This window comes from Pseudophryne corroboree, chromosome 2 (assembly GCF_028390025.1).
Source record: "Pseudophryne corroboree isolate aPseCor3 chromosome 2, aPseCor3.hap2, whole genome shotgun sequence".
In the NCBI taxonomy this organism is placed as follows: domain Eukaryota; kingdom Metazoa; phylum Chordata; class Amphibia; order Anura; family Myobatrachidae; genus Pseudophryne; species Pseudophryne corroboree.
Window position 1 is genome coordinate 605,119,061 of NC_086445.1, and position 20,123 is coordinate 605,139,183.

Sequence of the window (20,123 nt, forward strand, 5' to 3'; positions counted from 1 at the left end):
ACCTCCTCACGGTCGCTCGACGTGGGCCACCAAGGGAAATCTTCCTCCACGGGGACAACAGTGACCCACTCTTGGCCTCCCATATCGTCTGGGGCATCGTCCCTGTCTTCAGGGTGTGGTACCAACCACCACCCAACAGCGGAATCCTCCGGGGCATCCGTTTCCTCCCGGGCAACCACCATCTGTCGCATTTCCTCGTGGGGCATCTCCCAAGGTCCCATGTCTTCCTCTGGAACGGGTCCTCCCACGGCATCTCGATCCTCTCCCCGTACGTCCGTCCAACTCGGCACTTCCGGCAGGTATTCTTGTTCCAGGACTATCTCCTCCTCTTCACGGAGGGCAATCAACTGGGAGCACGACTCCACCCGATCCTGCCAGTCCCACTCGTCGGCACTTCCGATGCCCGAGTCGTCCTCCATCTGATCTTGGATGGATTCGTCGGCGGACATCTCACCGTAGTCCGAGTCCTCCTCCACCGATACCTGGACTAGGGGATTATTTTTCTCCTCAGCGTACTTAGTCCCTTCCGCTGGCACCTCTAATTCCTCAGTGTACTTCTCTTCCGCTGGCATCTCTTGGTACCCAGGACACACCTGTTCCACACGTCCTGGTCGTGGACAGTTCCAACGCGGGGAGATTCCGGACGTCCTCATCACTGGGTCTTCACGCTTTTCCTCGCAGCGTGGTATCTTTACCTCCCAGTCGTCCACCTCCGCCTTATGCGGGAAAGGATCCTTCTTTACTGGGGTCACTTTCTTGGGGCAGAGTAGGTCCGCGGCATCTTCCCAGGGACACTCATTGGCCGAATGTCCTGATCGCCGACACTTCCAACATGGGAGGGCCACTGCCACCTTCTCCAAGACGGGTTCCTTGGCCACCTCCTTCACTGAGGGATCTTCACCCGTTGGTTCCGGCTCAGAGGAAATGGGCACCTGCGAACTTCAAGCAGGGTCTTCCGCTCCATTTCTCTGGTTTCCTCCTCCCATCTCTGGGCACGACCATCCGCAATCATCCGGTCTTCATTCCACGGACAATCGGGAAGCGCATGTCCCCTCGCCTCGCAGAGCGCACACACGGGCTCTGCAGCCACCCGGACCCAAAGTTGCTGACGAGACTCCGTCAGCTGCTTCACCGTGGCCTCGTAGTCTGTCCTGTCTTCAGTCCAGGGACACTCCAGGAGCCGATGTCGGGGATCTCCACAGCTTTCACACCAGGAATCAACCTCGTCTTGGCTCAACTCTTCATCCCAGGGACAACTGTTATGCTCATGCCCGTAGTTTCCGCAGAGCAAACACCAGGACTCTTTCTTCGCTTGGCCCTTCTGACGTCTTCGGTCCGCTTCCTGGACCACCTTCTTTGGGGATGTCTCTCGCCAAGTACATTCGTCGGCAAAGTGTCCCGTTTGCCGACATTTCTTGCAGGGCGTCACAGCGGCTTTCTTGCGCCCCTTCTCCCAGCGCTCTTCCTTTCCACGCTGGACCGACCGCTGCACCATCTTCAGGAGGTCTGCCCCAGGCACCGTCACCCAGTCGCTCTGGTCTGCACACATCCGGGGGTGGGTCTGTTCCGGAGCCGTCCGCACGGAGGTCTTCTTGGGGACGTTCCACATCGTGTCCGCGGTCCTTGATCCTGCCGACTACGCCAAAATGTAAGGGGGCGGCGGTGCGTGTGGTGGTGCCTGCTGCTGTGCAGGTGTAGTTTCGGTACTCACCAGGCGCCGCTCTCTCTCACCTTCAGGTACCGGAACCTTCAACGGACCTGGAAATCTTCAGTCGGATCCGGACACGGCGATTCCCTCTCGGAGCTGACCGACGAACGAGCTGAGGAGAAAATAGTCTACCTTAAGGGGGGTATCAACCCTTCTTCCACCGGAAAAGGGGATACCCCAGGGGTGACGGTGACCTTCACCGGTTGGGCGAAAGGTCATCACTGGCACAAAGCCTCAGCCACCCAGAAGTCACACACTCGCACTCTCACGCGTAGTGTGTTGAAGGAGTTCTCACGTCCGTGAGCAAACCCCTATTCCGGCGCTCGGGGACAGACAAAGGGACAAACGTACACAGATGCTACTCACCGTCAGTTCCGCACTGCGAACGTCTTCTTCTCTTACAGGTCCCTGTAAGGAGGCAAACAGACAAGCAAACAGCCGTGCAGGGCCTAACTCTAACCTAGTGTCACACCCCTATACTAACTACAACGGCAGAGCCCTCAAACTAGCTCTGTGGGTGTGGTGCAACAAAACTAAACACAGACATAACAAGCTCACACTTTGCCCCGCACGGTAACAACATACATCACGATACACAGTGCAAGCAACTACCACGGTGCTGTCCCTTTACCTAGGGACCTGACTCAGAGCACCAGGTAGTGGGGGCCGCACAGCTCACCCACCTCCCGTACTCTGTCTTTCCAGTGGCCCAGGCCGAGCGGGCCTGCCTGCCTAAACACCTTAGGGTGGACTGGGCCTAGTGCCCAGTGCCACCTTTATCCACCTTTGGGGAGGGCCACTTATGTACTGGGCCTAGTGCCCCCTATTTGCGCACAGGCCGGAGGCCTGACATCATCCACGGGCCTAGCGCCCGCCTAACTGGTCACCCGTTGGGTTACCTGGGCCTAGTGCCCGGGGTCACCTTATATCCCTAAGCCACCGGAATTCCCTAGGGCCTAATGCCCTCTATGGTTCCCTAGGCCTAGTGCCTGATGTGCCGCTCGGGCCTACTGCCCGCCTACTGCACTGTTTAGGCGGCTTTGGCCTAACGCCCAAACCACCGAATCAGATGGAGACCCCCAAACTCCTATCTGCGCAACAGGCCTAGTGCCTGAACTGTGCCCCCGGGCCTATTGCCCGTCCCTGATGGTCTAGGGAGGAAAAGGGGAGGGGGTGAGAGTAGCCTCACTGAGGCCTCACCTGGTCCGGGGGTCTCCGGCGCCCTCTTCTGCTGCTGACCCGTCCTGGCCAGTGGCGTCGCCTCCGCTCCTCCGCGTCTAGCCGCCGCTGGACATCTGTCAGGAGCCCGACGTCTTCTGGCCTCTTCAGCGGCCACCGGAGCTCCTCTTCAAATGGCCGTCGTCTTCTCCTCCTCGCCGGTCTCTCTTCTGCGCTCCTGCGTGCCGACTTCCCTCTCCGGGTCCCGGCCGCTTCTTCGGCGCTCTTCGGCGCTCTTCTCTCCTTTGGCTCCCGCCCAGCGTCTGACGTCAGACGCCGGGGACGGGGCCTGTGACGCGGCGAGCGCCGATTGGCTCGCCGCGCCCGCTTCTGATTGGCCAGCGCCGGATTCCTCTGTTGGTTACTGACCGGCGCTAGGGACAGACACACTGTCCCAGCGCTGTCAGAGATGCCCTCCCGCAGATCCCCTGCGTGTTGTAGCTGGGATGTGTCCTGGGGAACAGGACACATCTCCACAGTGTCAATGCTACTGCCGACCGCCGGCCAGTATTGAATTTGTCTTCCTAAGAGGAACGCTGGCTGCATGCTGATCCTCCTCAATGGCTGGAGTAGGCATGGCATAGAAGGAGAGAGGAGGGCGTGGGACGGGTGGGCGTGTGAGCAGCATGACATAATCACATCATGCTGTTTTTGTACATAGAGGTGGAGCCGGGAGTTTGAAAGCCGGTGGCAGTGGCACCCTTGATTAACCCAGGCGTCCGGTCAGTAATGCAGTCCTGACAGGGTGCAGCGCAGAGGGGACAGTAATCAGCCTGCTCGGCGATCGCTGCATCAGGCATGTGAGATCGGGGTGCCAGATATTAGAGGGCGCCTGTGTGCACCAGGCACCCCCCCTGCGCACACCTATGTAGGGAATACAGCCCCATACTGATAAGCCTAAGGCTGGATGGTACTACGGCAGTGAGACACCTTGCTAGGCTGTGAGCAGCAAAGCTGGTTTTACAAGCATGTGTGTGTGGGGGGTGGGGTCATACAGCATGGCCACGGTGATGTAATTCACAGGGAATCACCTCGTCTAGCTCTACGTCCTGATCCACAATTCACAGGGAATCACCTCGTCTAGCTCTACGTCCTGATCCAGGAGTCTAGTCTACTTTTCTGATAGTCCGAGAAGGTTCTCCAAAGTTTATGAGTCTCCTGAACATCCAGTGAGAGAAGGTAACCAGGGCTGGACTAGCCATCTGGCAGTCCTGGCAAATGCCATAAGGGCCGATGGCCTGATATGTTGGTACGGCCTGAAAACCTGGTTGAACAGCTACCCTAGTGTTGTGCTCAGTTGGTCTGCAAAGAGATAGCCATGCCCTGTGAGTACTGGCCACGCCACCGTGAGTTGTAGCCATGCCATGTGAGGAATGACCACACCCCTTATTTGAGCATGCGTAGTACCAATGGAAGTTGGGGCAGAATGACAGACCCAGTACATTCCTGTAGGCAGCTATGGAGATACAAACTGAGACATACATCATCTTAGTGCACATGCACAGTACAACAGAAACAGATTTTGTGCATTCTAGTTTAACATATATCCAATTATACATAAGTCCCTCAGTGCATTTTATTAATGAGTCCCAGTGAGTGTAATATGTACTTAACATACTTTTTTAAAGATTGGGGACTTATTTATTAATATTGTCAATCAGTATACAAACCTATGACCTTTGTTATATAAATATTTAAATCTGCCGATTAAAGAATAATTACTTAAATTAGTTAAAAAGTAATTCTGCTGAAAGTCAGAAACAATATATGTCAGCAACATCCCACCTGAAGAAACTATTAAATTGGGAAACGGTTAAAATACCGCCAGTCGGGATCCCGGGGGCCACAATACCGACGCTGGAATCCCGACAGGGGGTGAAATACCGGTGCCAGAATACCGGCGACACAGGCACGACACCCATAGAGGGAGAATATAACCTGTGGCAAGCATAGCGAGCCACCGTGCCTGCAGCATGGTGAGCGCAGTGAGTGCCCCGCTGCCAGCATATTCTGGCAGATGGGATCCCACTGTCGGGATCATAATAGCCAGAATCCCGTCAATTAGCAATTAGTACATATCCCATTAAATTAGTTATATTATCTCCAGACCCAGGAAGCTGGATTCAGAAAACTGATTTGTAGGAGTTTTCTGTTCCAGCACGGATGAGGGGTGCTAGACATATATAATAAGTAATTAATGGCATCGCTGATATGTTCTACAAACTATGATTAGTTTAGTGTTAGCAATACATGAATTCCTAAGATGTTATTATTCATTCCAAATATATCAGCTATTTCCTTCCAAAATCCACACCTAGCTTGTAAATGTGACATCAAACTGAAAGAATGATAAACAATCTGTGGCTCACACTGTTGTTGAGGTACTGTATAATTCTTACAAAGTAATGACAGAGATAGATCAGGCCCTGGATATGGAAATTGATAATAAAGATATGCATTTAGACAATGCTCTAATCTTCATATATTCTTTTGATTATAAAGGAATGAAGCACAAGATGGAGCGGAGAGTCTGCCTCGGCTCAGGCATCTCAAATCGGAAGATCCCGTTCTGAGGAAAACTTCAAGAGACACAAAGGTCAGCTACAGTATGTGCTAGCTGGTATAAACAATGTGTCACGAAGCATCCCTGCGACGAGATTGTTTTAACCTGGTACTTCCTAATAAAAATTAATTATCATACCGTGGCAGTGAGTCATTGCAGATTCCAGCCTTCTGAGACTCACTTCTCCGCTCAGAATTCCTGACTTAGCAGAAACCAGATAAGTCCTATCTTCTGTGTTTTCTGCTGTTGTTCAGTGATATTTGGGTCATCATAGTCATGTACTACCAGATTCCATTCACACGTGGCTGTATGGTACACATCACCAAGCCTCAGGCTTACATTACAGTAATTATTATTTAATTATAGTAATTTATATATATTTCTTTTATATGAGACTCAATACTTTGTATCCTAAATGAACTAAATACCTGGATGAATATAGAGACAAGTGTCATTATAACAACGAGCAAGCAAGATTCACTTAATGTGGAGACATCTCAGTAATGCCCCTATGCTGGTGAAATGACTAAACTTTGTGAGACATTCTGCAGGGAACACACAGCTCTTATAATAATGCCTATTCACCACAAATTAGAACAGAAATGGCAATGCGATTCACTTCAAGAGTCACAAAGCCACATATAGAGACCTCTAATCTACAAAAGGGACACAGATTGCCCTTAATCTCATTTAACCAATTAAGGAGACACCCAACTGTAATAACACATCAGGTATTTTAATGTTAGATAAATAAGCATTACAAGCAATAACAAAACAAATTAGACATTTGAATGAGACATCTGGTTAACCACATTTCCCATGAGCTTTTGTAAGCTTGCTGTAAGACGGTACCAGGCAAATCACAATTCTTCACTGAGGTTTCTACCCATCAACTTTTTGAATGTATTGATTTTATTTGCCTCATTATGTAGAATATCTGTTAAAAATAAAATATGTAAGCAAAAACAAATATACTACATAGTGACATGCCAAAACTTGCTTACTTTGATTTATTGAATTGAACAGGAGTTACACAGCTTTTTTCTTAGGCGGATCCCAATGTGGGGGTGGTATGGAAGGTAGATAGTAACTAGGTCGACAGTGTCTAGGTCGACCACTATTGGTAACTAGGTCAACAGGTTATTTAGGTCGACATGGTCTAGGTCGACAGGTCAAAAGGTCGACATGAGTTTTTTAATGTATTTATGGTGTAGTTTTCTTCGTAGAGTGACCGGGAACCCCAATTAGTGCACTGTGTCCCCTCGCATGGTGCCTTCGCTCCGCTACCACTTCGCTCGGCACAGATTACCGTTCCAATCGTAGTCCACGTGGATCGTTAAGTATGAAAAGGTTAAAAAAAAGAAAAAAATCTTGAAAAACTCATGTCGACCTTTTGACCTGTCGACCTAGAGACCCTGTCGACCTAGAAACCCTGTCGACCTAGAAACCCTGTCGACCAATAGTGGTCGACCTAGATAGTGTCGACCTAGTTACTGTCGACCTAGAGACCGGATCCCGATGGAGACAGACCACATAGTGCAGTCATCCCGTGCCTCCTCCACTGATCTCAGATGTCTGCTAATGGTGCATAACCTCCTTACGCTGTGCAGGGATTGGGTAAAAACTGGAACGGTCCGGACCCCGGAACGCTGGACTGAACCTGCTTCCTGCAGCAAACTCTGAGATTCTGGAGCTTGTAGTGCTCGTCCCCTTCTGGTGGGTGTCCTGTCTTGGGGGGTGTCTGTGACAGCTGTCTCCAGGGAGACGGGGAGGGAGAGATTACAGCCTCCTCGTTTTGTCCGTTCGGGTAATTACCCATGCCCGGACCAAACGGGGGGCTGTAATGTCTCCCTTCCTGGTTACAGCTGTCACAGACATCCCCCTGGACGGGACACCGGCCAGAAGTGGACGAGCACTACAAGCTCCAGAATGGCAGCGTTTGCTGCAGGAAGTCCGTCCGGTCCTGCAATCCGGAGTCTGGACTGTTCCTGTTTTTTTACCCAATCCGCGCTGTGCAGAGGGAGTCGTGATTTGGAATTTGTGTGCTCAATACAAAGAATTAACATTGAGTTCAGTATTGTTCAATGCTTTATAAGCAGCTGAACTTCATCCAATGCCTCAGCATAAATAAAAGCTATTGCCACCAGCAAAGTTCAGTACGGCATAAAACATAGAATAGGAGCTGAGGTTAAAGGTGCACAGTAGAGGAAAGGAAAGGACTAATGGAGTATACAGTGCTGTTGTAGGGAGACTGTGTGCCTTGGGCCAACATTCATCACCCCCTTCCCCAGCTCATGAAGTTACACAGCCAGTGCTGCGGGAGCTGAGGAGGAGGAAGATGGCTGCCAGGTGCCTTTTTAGGATTTGTCCTTCAGATATCATTGCAGTGGAATGTATCTCCAGGTAAAACAGCGTGGAGAGGTGTTTTCGTGGTAGCAACTATGCCGCCCTCTTGAGCTGCACAGGTCACCGGGGACGAATTTAGAGGTCGGGATGCCACTAGGCACATCATTTGTTGCCCGCCATAAAGTCACTGCCCCATTCACCCCCTATATGCAGTGGCCAGTCCCAAAACCTCTAGACCGCCAAAGCATCTCTCGACCACCTTTTACACAATTTACTGTCCATTGCCCCTAGCCAGTTGCAAAATAAAAAAAAACAAGTTGTAATGACAAACACCCCCCCCCCCTTCCCCCACAAAACTGGCCTTATTTGGCCATCAGCCTCGCAGGGCTGTCATGCAAATGAGCCTGCTGTACAGACCCCTAGTGGCACCTTGAGGCGACCACCCGCCTCACTTGCCTAGTGGGAAATCCACCACTTGTGGTCGCACATCCCTCATTAAAGCCTTGAGTAGGGAAGCCAATTCCGGCCCATTTTTTCAATCCCGGGTATCGGGATTGAAAAATGGGCAATCCCGGGATTCCCGGGATACCCAGGATTGGCTTTTAACTATGTGGCCGCCCCCCTTGCCCCCCGGCACACATAACTCGCCATATACCAGGGGGCGTGTGCTGCGTTGGGGAGCCGGAAGAAGCAAGCCAGGCAGCGTCTAAGTGTCCTGTGGACGCTCAACACTGATCCCTCAATCCCCGGGATTGTATCTTCCAATCCCGGGATTGAATCCCGGCTGTTTCTGTCCCTAAATCTCTGGATCCCGCCGATCCCGGGATCCCGCCGATCCCGGGATTGGCCAACATAGCCTTAAGGGCATAAAGCTTGAAGGAGCTGTTGGCTGCAGGTGGTGGCTAAGTGAGCCACATGCGGCTCCAACATTGCTTTAACACACAGGGACATTCAGGGTTATATTAACAATGCAAGGCTGTCAAGCCCCCACAATTTTTCTAATGTATATGAATTTGCTCTTGTCTCCTAATTTCAGAATTTTAATCCCCAATCTCCCAGAGTTAATGAGCCAGGTGGCCTGCCAATGCTGTAGTTGCACCAGAAAGGCTTTTATGGGAGTTATTCAGAGATGGACCCAGATCTTGCTTCCCACAGAAGATCTGCATCCATCTACTCACATGCTGTGGGCCGCCCAGCATGCCTGTGGCGCCACCACATGATACAGCCACAATTTACCTGTGGACGCATTGGTTTTAGGTCTAACCCTGCCAGCGCAGCCTAGTTTTGTTTGGTGGAGGATCTGACTCCATTTTTTTTTATCGGAGTGGCTGTGTGTGATGTCCTGACATGCCCCTATTTTACCCGCAATGCAGGAACGCTGCCCCCCCCCCTCCCTTTTCCGGGATGCAGACCCATAGTGAAGGGTCGTGCACGGCCACTATTGTCATTGCGTGTGCACAGACCAGATGGGCACGGCTGTAGCGTACAGACATGCGGCTGCGTCCATCTCTGAATCGCTCCCTATATCAACTAAATAGCTCCTGGCACTCTGAATGATGAACCGCACCAGTCATTCAAATTCTCTTTAAAATCTGATTGGAAAATAAACAATAATGTATACTAATCAGTGTTCTGGAAATCATTGCATGGTGGTGCTTTTCCAGTACAGGTGAACCATGCCAATAAAGAAACACTATAGGCCTGCTGGATAGGTAAATCTGATCTGCATTGAAAAGCCACCCGATATATCTATGTGGAGGGCCTGTGTTTTAAAACCACCAGTTCTGTGATCTGCATTGTAAATGGAAGGTCTGTATTTTGAAGCCAAAAGTGTTTTGAGTGTCTACATTACAAAGTCACCAGAAATTTTGGGGTGGTCGGTTTTATATTGGGCTCCATAATTGGCCCAGAGCTGTATAGTACTTACTAATATGACTATGGGGACAGTGGCGTGAGTTCATACCAGGCGCCCGGAGGCAAAACAATTGGAGGTGCCCCCCATAAATTCTAATACATTGTCCCGACGTTACATGACAATATCTTCCCCACAGCACAGCCACCTCCACAGCAGCTAGAATATCACTTGCATACATTACCACACTCACAGGGGCCCCATTCACCGTACGGTCCCCCATTTTCACTTTCTCAGTAAGGGCTGCATATTTAATATTAGCTTTATTAACCAGCCCCAGACCCTTACACATGGGGGTATATTTACTAAAATTCGTATTTTCCCGATTGAGGTTAAAGTTCAATCACGAATGACATCGAAAGTGTAAAGTTGCAACTTTTTGAATTTATTACGACTAATTTACTAAGCTGTCGTATTCTGCATTTTCGTATTTACCGATGTCGATGTCATTCGTATTTTTTTGCAGTGTTTTACGTGAGTGACTTGTAAAACACTGCCGACTTTAACACAATGAATCTCGGCCGGATCTGTGAGATCCGTGCTGGGCTTCATTGTGCACCTTTATAAAAAAATAAATCATTGTTAAAATCTTGAAAAACTTTGTGGTCAGCGGTTGACCGAAAGTAACCTCACCGCTGACCACAAAGTTCCCACCATTGGTTACAATGGAGCGCATAGGCGCTACATTGTAACACTGCCGTGTGCTGCCTGACATACACTACAGGAGCACACAGCCAATCAGGAGGGGGCCACAACGTGGCGCTCCCTGATTGGCTGATGGAACCCTCTTAGACAGAAGTCAGGGGGGGTTCCTGGCAGTCGGGGAAAGGGGTCCCATGTGAAAACATGGGGCCCCTTTCAGTGCGTGGTCGTGTATCCGTTTTTTTATTTTGCAAAGTACGTGGATTACAAATAGAAAAGAAGAGGACCGAACTACACTGGATTATGTGAGTATAATTTTTCCAACAGGTACCCCATGGATTCAACATGGAGAAGAGGACCGACCCTCGTGTGAACATAGGTAAGTATGTGTGTATGGAGGTGTGGATGTATGTATTAAACTTTTACTTTCAAGGTGTGTGTCTTCTGTTTTTATTGGGGTATTTTTTTAGTAGTAGTACTACAGGTACCAGCGGGCCCGGTTTTCCACCGCATGCTGGTACTTGTGGATCTCCAAGTACCAGCTTGCGGGGGAGGCTTGCTGGGACTTGTAGTACTGCTACTAAAAACAATATTCAATTTTTGACAAAAAGGCTATCAGCCCCCCATCCGCAGCCCTTGGATGGGGGGGACAGCCTCGGGCTTCACCCCTGGCCCTTGGGTGGCTGGAGGGGGGGGACCCCTTGATTGAAGGGGTCCCCACTCCTCCAGGGTACCCCGGCCAGGGGTGACTAGTTGGGTATGTAATGCCAGGGCCGCAGGGACCAATATAAAAGTGTCCCCCGGCTGTGGCATTATGTATCTGGCTAGTGGAGCCCGGTGCTGGTTTCCGAAATACGGGGGACCTCTACGCTTTTTGTCCCCCGTATTTTTGGAACCAGGACCAGGCGCAGAGCCCAGTGCTGGTTGTTTAAATATGGGGGAACCCCTGTCACTTTTTTCCACATATTTTTTCAACCAGGGCCGGCTCAAAGAGCCCGAGGCTGGTTTTGCTTAGGAGGGGGGACCCCACGCCTTTTTTTTTTGGGAAAAATTAACACTTTCCCACCCCTTCCCACTGAAAAACATGCACGGATCTCATGGATCCGTGCATGCCTATCCAAACACGGTAAAAAAAAGCAGGTCTGGTTTTTTTAGCATTTTTTCACGATTTGTATTTTATCACGGCAGTGTTTGGCTATTGTCGGCAGTGTTTGTGATTTGCACTTTTTAGTAAATGACCGATTTCTACCAAATTCCAGGCGTATTTGACCAATGGTGTATTGATTCGTGATTTTTTCCTAGGACTTCCAAAAAAATACGAATGCCCTCATCACTGCCGTGATTTGAGTTTAGTAAATTCCCGAGATGACACTTTGAAGAAAAAACACCATCTCGGTCAAAATCGGGACCTTAGTAAATATACCCGATGGTGCCCTGCAGCTCCGCGTCAGCAGAACAGAACCCTGAGAGGAGATCCCTGGACCCACAGCAGCCCCCGGCCCATTATACCTGCATTTAGGGTCCCTGGGTCGCAGGCAACCGCTACTCCCAGCAACTCCACACTGCAGAGCCAGATTTAGACCTCATTGGGCCCTAAGCAAGATATCCATTTGGGGCCCTCCTCTCTCAACTGCATTCAATTTCGCACAGTGCCCCCATAGCCATGCACACACTGACCCCATAGCCACACATACAAGCACATACCTTTCTTGCTTGCCCCCTCCAGCGCTGTTCCACAAAGCATGAGCAGCATGGAGTTTCAGGCAGTCGACACCTCACACCAGCGTCCATTGCTCTTCCCACTTGCCTTCTAAAGCACTGTTCTCCAAAATCTGAGCCCTAGCATCTATGTGCCAGTCCCACAATGCCGTGCGGTGCGTAATGACGTTATCGCGCACTGCACAGCAGTGACAGCACAGCACCCGGGGGCACCATCAGTAGCGTATCTTGCCTGATTGCCAGGCAGAGGCGGTCGATGGGCGGGAGGGGGTGGGCCGGCAGCGTTTGGCCGTTTAGGGGGGCACGGTCCAGGCAACACAGACGTGCCCGGACCATAGGGGGGGCAGGCTGCAGCAGCTGCGTGATGTCACTGGCTGGGAGCTACTCTTCCAGTACAAAAGCATCACCGCTGTGCGATGCTTTTGTACTTGTGTGTGTGTGTGGGGGGGGGGGGGGGGGGGGCTCAGGCCTGACATGCGGGGCTGGCCGTCCCCCTGCATGTCTGAAGACTGATCGTACATGTGCTAAATTTAACACATCTACGATCAGGTCTGAATTAGGACCTATATATATATATATATGTATATATATATATATATATAGAAATGTGGACCCAGCGCTCGTTTTACTTATAATTGATTAAATAGATTAAATCCACATCTGTGGCCACAATAGGTATTAAGAGTTTTTTCTCCTCATATGCTGATCACTAGAAAGTCCACTTCCAATTTTCCTGGACAGCAGCTCTCCCTCGTTCTGTTTCCCCGGAACTCCTCGGGTAAATGGATCTAGCAAAAAAATGTGAAGAGGGGGCGCTTCATAGTGTAAAACCGTTTTATTCAAAAGAACTCTCAGACAATGACAGTACGTGATTTAGATTTCAAGACTCGTACCGCAAATCAACCAGGGTGGGCTGGTTACCACATGATACAATCAATTACAACTCCCGGCATACCCCGAACCTCGTCTCGTAAGTCACTGGACTCCTGCCTTCCACGTCTGACCGCTGATCAGCGGAGGTCGCGGGTCGGATCACTGGACCACTTGCTTCGGGACGGATGCAGCCGGAGGAGGATGACGTCAGAACAGCTCCGCGGAGCTGTTCTGACGTCATCCTCCTCCGGCTGCATCCGTCCCGAAGCAAGTGGTCCAGTGATCCGACCCGCGACCTCCGCTGATCAGCGGTCAGACGTGGAAGGCAGGAGTCCAGTGACTTACGAGACGAGGTTCGGGGTATGCCGGGAGTTGTAATTGATTGTATCATGTGGTAACCAGCCCACCCTGGTTGATTTGCGGTACGAGTCTTGAAATCTAAATCACGTACTGTCATTGTCTGAGAGTTCTTTTGAATAAAACGGTTTTACACTATGAAGCGCCCCCTCTTCACATTTTTTTGCTAGATATATATATATATATATATACACACATATATATACATATATGCGCAGCAGCACCCTCTGTCTAATCATCTCAGCTTTACCTGCTGCAGCAGTGAGGTTTCCTGGCCCCTGTAATGGAGGGCGCACTCTTCCTGGCAGCCTTAATGGCCAGCTGCTTGCTGGGGGCTTTTCTAACCAGAAAATTTACGGGCTGTCTCCTTGGTACGAGCCATCTTATCGACAACGGATGGGTCCTAAACCTACTCTAAACCTAGTACAAGCAGCAGCACAGAAGTGGTGGAGGAGGGAGTGATAAATAAATAATAAAATAAAAAGTATATGGAAATAAATTGTAATACAGTAAATGTGGGTTTCTGCCATTGCACTCAGCAGCTGTGTCTCATCTCTTCCATACACCTAACATGACTGGTGGTATCTGCCTGCTCCATCCTATGATCTCCTCCATTGTAACTTATCTGCAGGACCTAAACAAACACCTCCTAAAGGCACCCACAGGACTGACCCCACCATAAGACCCTTCTATGCCCATCCTGAGTGCAGGCTGCACCTGTAGGATAGGAGTGATTAGAAGAGGGGGCCCAACTCCAGCACAAACTCACCCCAATAATCACCTAGGGGCTGCTAATTAGTGGGAAGGGTGATAGGGTCGAGGTTCTGGGTGCAGCAGCCACAGTGGTGCAAGTAGAAAAAATGTCTTACGGCTACTGTGTGCGCGCGCCGAAGGCGCGCGCGCAAAAAAAATGGGTGTGGCCAAATGCCACATGGGGCGTGGCCAATGAAAATGGGGGCGTGATACACATATGGGGGAGGGGCAGATACACGTATGACCCCAATAGTGTCAGATACACGTTGCCCCACAGTGCTAGATATACATTGCCCCACAGTGCCAGATACATATAACCCCACAGTGCCAGATACACATTGCCCCACAGTGCCAGATACACAAATGTCCCCAGAGTGCCAGATACACAAATGTCCCCAGAGTGTCAGATACACATTGCCTCACAGTGCCAGATACACATTGCCCCACAGTGCCAGATGCACATTGCCCCACAGTGCCAGATACACAAATGTCCCCAGAGTGCCAGATACACATTGCCCCACAGTGCCAGATACACATTGCCCCACAGTGCCAGATGCACATTGCCCCACAGTGCCAGATACACAAATGTCCCCAGAGTGCCAGATACACATTGCCCCACAGTGCCAGATACACATTGCCCCACAGTGCCAGATACAGAAATGCCCCCAGAGTGCCATACATTGCCTTTCAGTGTCAGATACACATTGCCCCACAGTGCTAGATACACAAATGCCCCCACTGTGTCAGATATACATTGCCCCCCGTGCCAGATACAGAAATTGCCCCTACAGTGCCAGATATGCCCCCAGTGCCAGATATCCTCCAGTGCCAGGTATACATGCCCCCCTGTGCCAGATATCCCCCAGTGCCAGGTATATATGCCCCCCTGTGCCAGATATGCCCCAGTGCCAGGTATACATGCCCCCCCAGTGCCAGATATCCCCCAGTGCCAGGTATAACATGCCCCCCCAGTGCCAGATATCCCCCAGTGCCAGGTATATATGCCCCCCTGTGCTAGATATGCCCCCAGTGCCAGATATCCCCCAGTGCCAGGTATACATGCCCCCCCAGTGCCAGATATCCCCCAGTGCCAGGAATACGTGCCCCCCCAGTGCCAGATATCCCCCAGTGCCAGGTATAACATGCCCCCCCAGTGCCAGATATCCCCCAGTGCCAGGTATAACATGCCCCCCCAGTGCCAGATATCCCCCAGTGCCAGGTATACATGCCCCCCTGTGCCAGATATCCCCCAGTGCCAGGTATATATGCCCCCCTGTGCCAGATATGCCCCCAGTGCCAGGTATACATGCCCCCCTGTGCCAGATATCCCCCAGTGCCAGGTATATATGCCCCCCTGTGCCAGATATGTCCCCAGTGCCAGGTATATATGCCCCCCTGTGCCAGATATGCCCCCAGTGCCAGGTATACATGCCCCCCTGTGCCAGATATCCCCCAGTGCCAGGTATATATACCCCCTCTGTGCCAGATATGCCCCCAGTGCCAGATATCCCCCAGTGCCAGGTATAACATGCCCCCCCAGTGCCAGATATCCCCCAGTGCCAGGTATATATGCCCCCCTGTGCCAGATATGCCCCCAGTGCCAGGTATACATGCCCCCCCAGTGCCAGGTATAACATGCCCCCCTCCCCTACTCACCGCTGCCGCTGCCGTCGCTGTCCTCCTGTCTGTCATGTGAGGGAAGGAGAGTGCAGCCTGCGCCTCTCGTTCCCCTTAGTCTCCGGCGGGTGTCTCAGTTTATTTCAGCGCCGATCCGTGAGCCAATCAGAGCTCGCGGGTGCGAGCTCTGATTGGCTCACGGATCGGCGCTGAAGTAAACGGAAACACCCACCGGAGACTGAGGGGAACGAGAGGCGCAGGCTGCACTCTCCTGCCTCTCCTGCCCTCACATCAGCGGCGGTGCGGCGTGTGCGGCGTGGGGGAGGGAGGGAAGGAAGAGGAGCTGCGGCCCGTCGGTGTGGGTACGGCGTACCCACGGCTAAATTCTTACGGGTACGCCGTACCCACCCGTACCCGCCCACTTGCACCACTGAGCAGCCATCACTTATAAACCCTGTGTGGGCACATTGGGCAGAACTACAGGACAATTTCACTATCCAGCTTACCCCTCCTGCATCAACCAGGTCTCAGCTGTTATATCAGGGAAGGGGATGGGGGAGGAGTGGCAGACACCCCAACATAACCTGGAAGGGGCAGGGAAAGAAAGAGGTTTGAGGAGGCTGGGGAATGTACTGTAGGGAGGGCTCAGGCTGAGCTCAGATTTCTCAGTGACTGAGCGTTACATGAACTGATACAATGTAACATACATTGTAGCAAAGTGCCCTGCGTAGCTACTCAGGGTAGGGGGAAGGGGAGTGAGAGAATATCAGTGGGTCTTCCAATCACAGAGATGCCTCCAGAGCCCCAGTAGGTCTCCCTCACCATTCTCAGTGACATGGGGATAAACATCACGGCCAGAGAGGGAGACAAGATAGTGCAGCTCAGCAACAACCAGGAAGCACAGGGTTATGCACAGGCTTCAGCTCAGCCTCAGTTACAAACACCCGTGCACAGAGCCGGATTAAGGCTATGGGGGGCCCGGGGTGCTTCAAACAAGGGGGCCCCTAACAGAGAGGCAGGGAGATAAACATATATATATATATATATATATATATATATATATATGGGATGTATTTATGTGACCGGCGATCGGGGGACCGCCGGTTACAAAACCGACGGCTACATTTCGCTTCCTTCACAATTCCTAGAGTCGGTATGTCGACTAGAAGGGACTATTCCCACTCATATTCCCATAGAGTGGGAATAGAACCTGTGACGAGCTTGCCACTTAGCCCGCCGGGCATTTAAATGCTGAGATCCCACCTTCGGTATGGTGACCGGCGGTCACACAATACCAACATATATATATATATACATATATATACACATATAAAATATATATATATATATTATATATATATATATATCAAAGGCATGGTGTCTGGCTTTCCCCGTGCATGAACAATGCTGCAGCGGTTGCCCACCGGGTGTTGCGCTGGGTGGCCGCACAAATAAATCCACAATTGTCCCAATGGTGCAGCACTCCTGGCGTCTAAGTAATACCACTGTTTTAGGCATAAGTTTGGCAACGTTTCAATGACCTTTATTAGTGTGGCACTTTCATCAATAGTGGTATTACTTAGACACCAGGAGTGCTGCACCATTGGGACACTATGTACATACATACACCTGCATATACAGTATATGTTTACACATGCACACACATATATATATATATATATATATATATATATATAAACACACACACGCACACACACACACACACATATATATATATATATATATACACACACACACACACACACACACACATATACACCTATATATAGACACATACACCTATATATAGACACAGACACATATATATATATATATATATACACACTTTACCCATACACACATAATTACACACACACACACAACACAAAGCAAAAAATTTCAATTTAACACAGCAGCAGGTAAATAAAAAAACAACAACACACAATACCCCCAGCTTACTTTTTGATCTGCTGCTGCCAGGATCTACAGCTCGCTTCCCCACGCAACCCCTCTGGCTCCACACATCTTCCGTGCAGCCTGCGCGCCCAGCCAGTGACTGAGCCGCAGGCTGCTACTACTTCTCACCCATTGGACAGCTGAGCCGTCGCTCAGCTGTCCCTTACTTCAGGAAGCGCCGGCGCCAGCGCTGTTAGGTTGCCACGGCAACCGACGGGGAGACGCGCGGGGTCCGGGAGGTCAGTGCTGCGGGTCGGATCGCTAACAGAGATCAGATCTGTGGCTGGCGGCGGGGGGGCCCTTTCAGAAAGGGGGGCCCGGGGTACATACCCCCTGGGCCCCCCCCTTAATCCGGCTCTGCCCGTGCAGCCTTCATGGAACGGAGTTCAGGCAAACAACTCCGACACCCCCCTCCCCCCTGCAGCCCGATGATACCAGCAATCTACTGCAATGTAGCAAGTGAATATAACAGTCCAGCCTGTCCGCCGCCAAACCCATGTGCACAGTAAAAATCGCTGGCAGGTGCACCTCACATGCAGAGCAGCACAGTGCAGGGAAGAGCAGCAGGGACGCGGAATGGGAGACAATGCAGGAAGTGCCCCGTTCAGTGCTGACACCCGGCGGCAAATGACTCCACTGTCTCTGGGAATTCCGCCTCTGTATGGGGATCCGGTTACCATACCGGCATTTGGGATGCCAGCAGTCACAATACAGATGTCGGAATCCCGACACTGGTCAGAAGACCGACGCCGGGATCCCGACATTCAGCACAATGCCGGGGCCAGAAGTCTGACTGCTGGCATCCCGATCATAAGTATGCTGGGGATGTTTATAGTTATAGCTAAAACCCAGTTGGAACTCAAGCCCAAACAGGGTACCCAAAATGAACCCTCGCAGGCTAGCTTTGCTCCATTTCGCTCACCGGGGGTGATTCCGAGTTGTTCGCTCGTTGCCGATTTTCGCAATGGAGCGATTAAGGCAAAAATGCGCATGCGCATGGTTCGCCTTGCGCATGCGGTTAGTATTTTAACACAAAACTTAGTAGATTTATTCACGCTGGAACGAAGATTTTTCATCGTTGAAGTGATCGGAGTGTGATTGACAGGAAGTGGGTGTTTCTGGGCGGAAACTGGACGTTTTCTGGGAGTGTTTGGAAAACGCAGGCGTGTCAGGGAAAAAACCGCGGGAGTGTCTGGAGAAACGGGTGAGTGGCTGGTCGAACGCTGGGCGTGTGTGTGACGTCAAACCAGGAACGAAACTGACTGAACTGATCGCTATTTGTGAGTAAGTCTCAAGCTACTCAGAAACTGCTAAGAAATTTCTATTCGCAATTCTGCTAATCTTTCGTTCGCAATTCTGCTAAGCTAGGATACACTCCCAGAGGGCGGCGGCTTAACATGTGCAATGCTGCTAAAAGCAGCTAGCGAGCGAACAACTCGGAATCACCCCCACATACTGGGTTACTAAAGGGAGTAGTTGGTGGCATGGATAGTGAAAGAACTATCCCGCCGGCTAGGCTCCTCCCCCTGACATCAGAGGACCTTTAGCTCACTTGGTTCTAGCAGCTACCGGATGGTTATGGTTAGCCTTCAGGAGAATGGGGGTTAGATTTAGGCTCTAGTGGGAGGCTTAGGCTGTGATGGGGGCGGGGGGGGGGGTGGAGGGGTGTTAGGCTGCAGGGAGGGTTAGGCACTAGGGGGAGAGGTAGGGTTAGGCTGCAGGGAGCGGAAGGCTAGAGTTAGGCTGCAAGGAGGGAGGGTTATGGTGCAGGAAGTGGGGGGTAGGGTCAGGCTGCAGGTAGGGGGAATGGTGAAAGGGTTACAATACTTACCTAGCAGGTGTCGGAATACTGTGCATCGGGATGCCACAGTCCGTATTCTGACCGCTGGCAATCCCAAGCGCCGGGATCCGTTACCAGTCCGAACTAGGGCCCTCATTCCGAGTTGTTCGCTCGCAAGCTGCTTTTAGCAGCATTGCACACGCTAAGCCGCCACCTACTGGGAGTGAATCTTAGCTTAGCAAAATTGCGAACGAAAGATTCTCAAAATTGCGAACAGAAATTTCTAAGCAGTTTCTGAGTAGCTCGACACTTACTCTGCCACCGCGACCAGTTCAGTCAGTTTCGTTCCTGGTTTGACGTCACAAACACACCCAGCGTTCGCCCAGACACTCCCCCGTTTCTCCAGCCACTCCCGCGTTTTTCCCAGAAACGGCAGCGTTTTTTCACACACCCATAAAACGGCCAGTTTCCACCCAGAAACACCCACTTCCTGTCAATCACACAACGATCACCAGAACGAAGAAAAAACCTCGTAATGCCGTGAGTAAAATACCAAACTTCTTAGCAAATTTACTTGGCGCTGTTATGATTCCCGTACTCCAGACCAGAGGAGATCTAATGGCAGAGGTCTGAGTACTGGGAAGATTTGCTGGTTGTGGGAGCAGGAGAGCCTAGTAAC

At 51.0% G+C, this 20,123-nt stretch overlaps 1 protein-coding gene across 1 annotated transcript in view; it reads left to right on the top strand.

Moving 5' to 3' along the window:
• Window positions 1-20,123, top strand: part of CRYBG2 (crystallin beta-gamma domain containing 2) — a 317,276-nt gene that overhangs the window by 172,764 nt on the left and 124,389 nt on the right. The window contains exon 2 of the mRNA XM_063954727.1: window positions 5,429-5,522. Coding sequence (XP_063810797.1) covers window positions 5,429-5,522 — 94 coding nt within the window. The remainder of the gene's footprint in view (window positions 1-5,428; window positions 5,523-20,123) is intronic.